General features: G+C 38.4%; 1 protein-coding gene across 2 annotated transcripts in view; it reads right to left on the reverse strand.

The window, feature by feature from the left end:
- Nucleotides 1-244: 244 nt before the first annotated feature.
- LOC122082108 (binding partner of ACD11 1-like) overlaps nt 245-9524 on the reverse strand; it is a 10435-nt gene continuing 1155 nt past the window's right edge. Inside the window, exons 3-7 of one of the 2 annotated variants that reach the window (XM_042649602.1) lie at nt 7515-7598; nt 6095-6198; nt 5939-6014; nt 5719-5802; nt 245-1046 (exon numbers count right to left, since the gene is read on the reverse strand). In XM_042649602.1, coding sequence (XP_042505536.1) covers nt 471-1046; nt 5719-5802; nt 5939-6014; nt 6095-6198; nt 7515-7598 — 924 coding nt within the window. In that variant the 3' untranslated portion in view covers nt 245-470. Of the gene's footprint in view, nt 1050-5718; nt 5803-5938; nt 6015-6094; nt 6199-7514; nt 7599-9524 lie in introns of both variants that reach the window. The other variant, XM_042649597.1, reaches the window with a different exon arrangement.

Raw genomic sequence — 9524 nt, forward strand, 5'->3', positions numbered from 1 at the left:
CTGAGTGGTTCATAGATGCGTGAACCGCCTAATTACGTGGTTTCTAGAATTTTATATAGTGCGCATTTTCCTTATAATTCATTAACATCTTTCTATTTCACTTCTATAGATTCCAGTCTAATGCTCTATCATTCTACCCAACAACTATGGGAGAGAGAGAGAGTGAGAGTTAAATATGGTAAATGTGTGTTGGATAGAAGCCTGTCACTTAATGCTAGTTTAACATAACAGTACATGATAGTTCTGTCACTTAATTTCCTGGGGCTTTCATTAAAATATGGTGAAATGGGCATTCATTATCACAAGAATCCACCTGGCGTGTACATTCTAAAACAGTTGAGCAATCTCGACATCAAATTCAATCCAACAGAAACAAACTATGCTAAGGATGGAACTTCCCAAAAGAAGACTATACAACAAGTGGTAAAAAAAATGAGATCAGAATGAGGAAAGAGAGCAAAGCTCAGCAATCATATGATGCCAAGCTTACCTTCCTCAGCTGCATCATTTGGCACCATTGGCGGCTCCCTTGTTGAGAGCTGGTCGAGATGGACGTGAGCAAATTCATTAATGATCCCTGTTCTCTGCCTAGAAATAATCTCCTTCTTCTCTTCCTCAGCCTTTTCAACCTTCACCCTGGTCATCTGGCTCAGGTCCTCGGCTGCCTTGGCAACCATGCTCAGGGCACTTGATAACAATGATGCACCAGCTGAGATGTAGTGGTACTTCATCAGGGCTGACCCTGTAAAGCTTGCCTTCTGCTCAGCCAATGTAATGGCTGATCTTGTCTTCTCAGACACCTGGAACCGCTCATCCACCACTCTCATCTTTTCATTGACCAAAGCAGTCCCAATGCTTATCTTTTCACTCAGGCCAATCCTTCTGTCAAGGGAAAAAACAGTGGCAGAGGCATTCGACGTCAAATGATGTCGTTCATCAAAGTCCCTGGCTTTGTTAAGGGCATCCTTCCCCAGTACAAACCCCTTAGCAAGCATGCTGCTTACCACATCCTCAGCCTTCTTGACAGCTGAATTGGCAGTAGAGGGCTTCTACCACATAAAGAAATCATTAGAGGTAAATTTCTTTAAATATGGAAGAGGGAAGTGAGTTTCTCTCTTTGCATGAGTACGCATGTACAAACAAATCATAAAATCTATGGGGCTTCAATTTAAGTCATTTTAGAAAATGTTGTGGTCTTTGCAAAGCACTGAGATATTTTTATTTAACCAATAATAAGAATCAACAAGAATGGTCATAAAAAGAATGATTTCGCTTGTATTATACTGTCTTCAAGCTCTCCCTTGGAGTGTGGATCATAAGCAGAAGCATATGCATGAGCGAGCATTACATCATACACAGGTCCCACAGTACAAGTCAAATATTGAACATTTTGCCCCACAAGTCAATCAATACTTCTAAGAAAAAATTCTAACGCTAACATATTGAATAGAAATAAATATTTTACAACTAAGAGAAACGTTCAAAGCTTTGAGAAGAATGAACTTAATTGCTATCGAATTACCTGAAGGCTAGGCTAGAATAACCAGGGATGATTTAGGACAGCAGGTTACCAGATTTGGTTCAAGTTCAAGTCGAAGGGCCTAACTGGTATAATGAATGGTTTAGAAAAATTAGGAGCTAATTCAATGGTCAGATTTAGAGAAATCAAAGGATTAAGAAAATAGTAAGTTGCTGGAAACAAGAAATCAGCAACTAAACCAAGAATAGTAAGTAATAACCAAAATAGAAAATGACTAGTACTACTGAAATAGAAAATGACTAGTACTACTGAAATAGAAAGTGAACCAGAATTAGAACCACGTAGGAAAATAGAAGGTAGAAGAAAAAAGAGACTTAAGTAGACTGCTGAACAGAACTCAAAGCTAGGCATCAAACAGGGAACCAATGATTGAACTGAAGAGTGTATCAGCAGTAAAATCAAGTCTGAAACTAAAAAAATGACAATGGTTACAGATCTAAATAGAAGTTCAAGAGATAAAATAGAAACTGTAAGTTGCATGTGCAAGGATGGAGAAAAAAATCAGAATCTCACCATTACTGAATGGAAAAGAAGAATGAAACAAGAGAAGAAAGGATATGAGCCTTGGCATCCCACCAAGGTTTCCCTACTACATTCCACAGCAGAGCAGTTTTGAATCCCATAGAACCATGGTCAATCTCTCACAGAACTCATAAGCTCAAGGCTAAGTTATTTGTCAAATCATTGGGGTGGGTATGATCCCCTCCTCTTTATTTAAAACTTCATGGAAATAATCAAATTAGAAAATCCCCCATGTGTGGAAGGAGGAATCCCTTATAACCTACATTTTTCACAAAAATGAAACTCTTCCAGAATTCAACAAAATAGAAACTAGCACTAATCCCGTATATGCCTTAAATTCCTAACATTTAGGCTTATAGAATTGTCCGTCCCCTACTGCCTATTGCCTTTGTTGAAATGGTTCAGAAGATACAAGCCACCTATTCTTTGACTGCCCTTTCTCATCCACCATCTGGAAGCGTGTCCTTGCCAAGTGCTGGCCTACTAGGAGAATTTCCCTTATGAGGGAATGGATCTGGATAGACATGACCTTTTCTGGTAGCTCCATATGTTTTATTGCCACAAAGCTCGCATTTCGGGGCCACTATTAATCATATTTGGATGGAGCGAAATCTCCACAGATGGACTTTCCAACTCCAAATCTTTTGATAAGATTTGGAAGGCCATCTACTTCGAGGTCTCCTCCAAACTTGCTTTGATCGCTCCGAGTACGGTTATTGACTCCCCAAGGAATAGGCTTATTGTTGTCTCTTGGGGCCTTCCTTTGTCCCCCATCCCCTCCCACTTAGGGGTGTATCCCCCTTTATTCTTTGGCCTTGGGTCTTGTACATCACCCCCCTTTTTTCTCCCTGTTATCTAAATTATTTATTAATCCAAAAAAAAAAAAGAATTGTTCAAAATCCAAAAATACTAAGCCCATGGCCCATATAACATATTGGACACTCAAAACTAAACGTATTGGTCCATTTTAGGTCCAGCCAATGGCCTGGTTTGTTGTTGGTCTTGTTGTTCTTCTGGACGGTTTGTTGTTGGTCTTGTTGTTCTTCTGGACTGTATCAACTCTTAGCATCTTGAAAATCGTCCATGAGTTTCTTCGTTATGCCAAATCAGATCCGCACGATTATATCCTTCAATCGGATGTAGAATTCAACTCCCATCAATATTTTTCCATCAACGTAGTGCCTCTACTGTCCCTCCATAGCTTTGATACCATATATAGGAATAGGACTACCTTTTCAACAGGTTAGATGATCCCACTCAATATGCAGAGCATTGCAGGGCAACAATTGTACCATATTTGAAAGAAAGAGTAAAAATAAATCTGGATTTCAGATTTAGGTCAAACCATGTTCAAGTGTAGATCTGTAACAATAGTATAAATACCCAAGAAGTTGGAAGAAATCATGTGGTTGGATGAGGTTCTACAGGTGCTGCTTTCGAAATAGAAACTTAGAATACTAAGATTTAGTAACTCCCTGAAGTACCTCCTTAGAACAGGGGACAGAATGCCAAAGTCTCAACCAAATATGATGGACAGATGTGGCAGATCAGTGAGGCCCAAAACAGAGTAGTTAGAGAGAACAGGTGCATCACATGACTGTTTACTACAGCAGAGCAGTCTGAAACTAGGGTCTGCTAAAGCCCACCCAATCAGTTATAAAATGCCTCAAGGAAACACAGGAACAGCAGTGAATGAGTCCCCAAAAAGTGATATACTAAATTGAAGTCTCAGGAACAGGAAAGAGAATGATATGACTTGAGTATCTCACTCGAGCCTTGACCATTTTCCCACCGGTCAGCCCAGCATCCCACTAGGTAATACACTGTAACACATAGCCAGCTGCATCTCAGTGGATTCAAAGCAAAGCTTCATATGTTGTGCAAATTGTGGGTGGGGTATTACCCCTTCTCCATTATTATAACTTCATAGAATCTATCAAAAATAGGAAACCCCCATGCCTAGGAAGGAGTGCTCACAACCTAAGTTCCCTTCACAAAATAGAAACCATTTAGTAGACTAACAAAATAGAAACTATTGAAGGCTTGGAATTAGTAACTAGGGACCAGCCTTCTAAAACAAGCAAAATAACAAAAATAGAAACAAGAAAAAGAAACCCACTAACCAATATTAGTAGAAAACCATGGCTGAACCAATTCTGGTATTAACCAGAAGTCCAGAACAGCATGTTTCTTCCTCCTCTTACACTGGTATTGTTTGGAGGACATCGGATCTTCATCAGAAATTCTCAATCTCAACCTTAGCAGGACTAGAACTCCGAAACAGAACATACGATGGGAACTGGGAAGACAATAGGTCCTTCTCTTTTGGCCACATGTGGACCATCTTGGGGATTTATTTCAATTCAAAAAATAATTCGTCTTTTTGAGCAGTACTATGTTGCCCTAAAAAATATCTTCATTTTTAGAGATATTTAGGTAGTAACATAGGAGCTTCCTTCACTTTTGGCAGTATTCAGTTACAGGGGATAATTGTAATAATTCTTCTCATGAAGGGAAGTTTGGGTTGTTAAATGAGAGGTTTCCAGTGGGAGATATCCTCGTATTGGGATTAGATATTTACTTCAGTTTCAGTAGGCTGGTTCTATTAAAGATTGTATTTTGACTGGCCAGGGGTCTCTACAAGTCAACTGTACTCAAACTGAACCTCATCCCAACTAAAGGGGCTTCGCTACATGAATCCTGTTTATCCCAACTTTCCCAGAGGTTAGACCCAAGACAGTTGCAAACTAGCATGTCTATCAAAAAGATACTTCTCCAGCTGGTCCTAACAATCGTCTTCAGATGCTAAGATGTGATGAAAAAAGTCACTTACCATAAGCATGAGGCATAATCCTCAAGGGTAGAACCTAAGCTAGGATTGGAAAAGGTCAGATTCAGTCCAAGTTTTTGCCAACCCAAACAGGGGGAAAAAAAAAAAAACGATTTGGCTCACTTAAGTTATCAAACTATTTGTCTCTATATCAATATGAATACTCACCTACCCAAGCTTTAGCAACAGATGCCTTAGGTCTATATATTCGCATCAAGCATAGAGGTCCACATATGGTCTATGTCACCCCCTACTCATATGGAAAATTTCAAACTAAAAGCTTTTTGCCTCGTGGCAAAATAATGCTTTAAAATGATTAAAATTTGATTCTTGAAAATGGTTTGGCTGTTAATAAAATAAAGAAAATGGCTCAATAAATGGTAGCACATAAAATTGGAATGGAACACAATTTGATATGCATATCATAGTTGTCACAGCATCTAGGCAACCCAAGAAGTTGGACGGGGCCTAGACGCAAGGCAACACCTAGGCAACCAAGGCACCTGGACACCTAGGCAACACCTTGACAACTATGATGTGTACACAGAGGCTCCTATGACTATCCAATATCAGAATGCCATATTAAACCTCTTTGGCTTAAATTGAGGAAAACGCACAAAATTTGGATAGATGATCACCTCACTTAAAGACCAAACTTCTCCAGATTTTATGCTTCTTATTTGAGCCTTAGATACTTTGGGAACATCTCAAGGGTCCAAATGCCTTGCACACACGGGTTGAAATTCCCTACTGCTATAGCAATTGAGAAATAGCCAAACATGCAAAATAGATGGAACATAGAATTTTGAGCAAGCCCCAGAATTACCGGGTTTGCTGGAATGGCTTCAGGAGGCAACTGGTAATTCGCAACTGGTGTTATACAGACAGAAAGATCAACGATGGTGGATCCCTGCATGAATTTTTGAAGACAGTCAAACAAAAATGATTCATAGTGGGGATATAAATGTTCATTCCCGCTACCCTAAGGTTTAACCCCCCCCCCCAATATCCTAACCACTATTCCAAGAATAGACAATTTTACTCACCGATAAAAGAACTGCTGTATCTGTTCCTTTTGAATCCTTGAATGTAACATATGCAAGCTGAGACTTTTCAGATTCCCTAAAATTAGGTGATGCAAGCTTTCTTCAGGATTGAACTACTAAACAAACCAGCTAGCAGGTCCATAATAAGTGACCAACCTTTGCATTTCAACATATTGAATATCACCAGAGAAAGAGAAGAATTCCTTGATGTCCTGCTCTGATGCAGCTAATGAGATATTGCTGACTTTCACTGTCCGTATCTGACACAAGAAAGTGGAAAATAAAGCATGATCGAAAAAAAATTCCTAACAATTTCAAGAAAAATAGCAATATGAGTATATCAAAGAATTTAACACATTGTGTTTAAACCAGTAAATCCAAAATCAGGATGCGTCGAAAAAATTATATTCAAATCAGGATGTGTTGAAAACATTAAATTCAAAATCAGGATCCCAATAATAGCAGAAACACAAGTCTGACAAACTTTAGCAGAAAACTGAAAGCAGTCTTAAAAACTGAAACATGCTTATGACACAACCATAATATGTGACTGCAGAAGGTAACCATGAGATGAGACTGCAGATAGAGATTGCAGTAAAACAATTGATTGATAGGAAAATTATGTTGACCTCCCCTGTTAAAAATAAAATAATTAACAGAAATTCTCTGTTTAAAAGAATTAATCTTAAAAACGGAAGAAACCCACACCTCCCCTTGCTACTGATTCCACATATAGCTATCAACTGTCTTCCTGGATTTCCACTTTTACCTAACTGGGGTAAAGATTTCACCTATACTTGCTCCCCATCTGCATGAATGCACACTTCCCTTCCTCCTCTACCCTCCCTCTTCTACTTATTAATTAGTGGCATATTTGTCAAGGTGTCACCTTGATTTTTCCATCTTCCAATGCCTAGGATCGCCTAGACACCCGTGACGACTATGGTCAATGGTAGGGGCATAGTGCCCCCTAAAAAGGTAGGGGAACAAGACTTGTAGGAATTCAAGGGAGGGTAAGAGAAAGAGAGAGAGATTTTGATCCCACCCCCCCCCCCTAACCCCCCTAAACCAGTTAATGACTTTCTTGCTCAACTAGGCTTGTTCAAGATTTGATAAGGGCCAGACAGGTTGTACTATGGTGGATTAGCTTTCAGAGAAAGAACAAGGAGTTTATTTCTTTGAGAGGGGGAAAGGAAGGGCTTGAGCGTGGAGATCTAAAACCCATTTTAGAGGTACTATGGGTATTCCATACATATGCCCACCCCATTTTACCACCATTATAAAGGGGGAGGTGCAGAGAGCATTTCATTCATTTTAAGAGCCCAATTATTTATTTTCAAATGGGGCGATTTATAAATTACTTTCTGCAGAACGGAGATCAGAGAAAATTTCTCTAATTGATTCCATTTCTTAAAGCATATTCTTTCTTTGTGCATCAACATGACCACTGGATTTTTGCATCTGCAATTATTTTGAGTAAAAAGATTATTACATTAATAGTGGAACCCAGCATGTGAAGAGAGGACTGTTATAATTTCAACCAGATAATGGAATTTCAATTAAATTTTAGCCTCACATCTGAAACATTAATCGTCCAATTTGATGTAGCAGTTACTGGGGAATCCGAGCTTTTGCTTGGATCACTTTGATCCACTGGGACCTGCACATAAATGCCCATTAGGTGCTTCTTGGGGAGAAAAAGAAAACCAAGGCATTCAAGCAAAACATAAATTAACACTGTTGTTGTGTTTGATATACATTGTTTAGCCCTTAATAGCTTGAGCTTTTGGGATAAATGGTTGTTACATGGTATCAGAGCCAAGAGGTCAATTGTTCAATCTCTGGTAAGTGTGAGGGGTATCTGTTATGTGTTGTTGACTTGTTGTGCCCCTCTGCTTTTTATCCTTTGGTGCCACATGATGGTGTCACATGCAAAGCCGTGTGTTTGTGAGAGCCTGCATGTGTGAGGGGTCTAGTTGTGTGCTGATATACATTGCTGTAGCCCTTACTTAACAGCTCAAGCTTCTGGGGATAAGAGGATGTAACAAATACAACTGGTTTGAATTTCCTATGATAACAGAGGCATGTCGTTTGCAGTACCTAGACCAAACTGTTGTATAAAGGTATAACACAAAGTATCAAACAATGGCTCCTTACTCGAAAAGACACGGAAACCCATTGACAGTCCAAAATAAAAAGTGGAAGGGATGCCCCTAGATTCTGCTTATAATCTACCCGATTATTCACTTCAATATGCCTCAATCAGATCCTAGATCGCCATGTTATGATGAATTGAACAATCCAACATTCAAGACTTCAGACGATCCATGGTTTAACCAAGGATGTCACTACTAGTACTGCTATCTTTCTATTCAAAATAACTGAAAAATACACTTAATCTCCTGATGGCAACAGTAAAGAGCAACAACACTTTCTCTACGTGGAAAGATTATAAGAACTTGGAGAAGCACATGTTGATAGGGTATAGCAGCTGGAGTTACTAAATATGTTTCACAACCATATGTTTCTTTTTGACATACAGCTGGAAGAAAAATTCAAACGTAGTGCCACACCCTTCAGGATAAATCATATGAGAAGTAAAAGAGAAGTAACATAATGGACCATGAACCATTCTCCACCCCCACCACCCAAGTTTCGGACCATGTATCATTCTGAAAATCACTATAATACAGCTGACACATTCATTTTTCATCTCCATAAAGTTTAACAATATAATTTCACTGATTTTCGATTAATCCCTCTGTAGGAAGAAATCCACTGTTCTCTATTGTTGTGTCATAGAATAGAACTCAAATTCTAAATTAGGCAGTTTGCTGATCTTTTTTTTTATTATTTTATTATTATTTTTTATTTTTTTTATTTATTTTTTATTCATGGATAGGCCAGAAACTCAAAATGTTACAAGAGGCCAAGCTAGAGACCTAGACTTCATCATACATTTTTAAAAAAAGTAACATTCAGATTCTGAAGCTGCCAAATCTGTAACCCTTCTTTTCCCCTTGGAGGTTGGGGCTTTGGTTTTTAGACTTAGTTTTTCAAATTTTTTCTGGATATGATATCTACTCCTTTCGGTAAGCGTTGATTGACTGTGCATTTGTTATTGCAGTATTAGCTGCAAGAACTGATAAGGCTTGTGGAATGCCACATTATCGTCTGCCAGAGGATCAACATGAAAGCATTAATCATCAAACACTTTAATGCCAATATGATCAAGCTGCAGCTTTAAAGCAAAAACAAAGACATGGATATATAAGATAGCAAGTCGAGTGATTATGACACCTCATTATGATGCATCTACACAAAATAAGGATATCCATCTATCTTCTTCCAAGTGTTCCAAATCCTTCAAGAACAAATATATTGTGAAAATTTGCTGATTACTTTGACCCAATCTGTGGTCAAGGCCCATTGAAGGAGTTAGCACAACAACTCTTCTATATACTCTGGTTGCTTATTGACAACACAATTAACCCATGGTATCATAAAACAACTCACATAAAATATGGTAAACAATTTTAAGATTTTCATTTTTCATTTTTTATTTATATTATTATTTTTTTTTTTT

This window comes from Macadamia integrifolia, chromosome 1, assembly GCF_013358625.1.
Source record: "Macadamia integrifolia cultivar HAES 741 chromosome 1, SCU_Mint_v3, whole genome shotgun sequence".
NCBI classification, from domain to species: domain Eukaryota; kingdom Viridiplantae; phylum Streptophyta; class Magnoliopsida; order Proteales; family Proteaceae; genus Macadamia; species Macadamia integrifolia.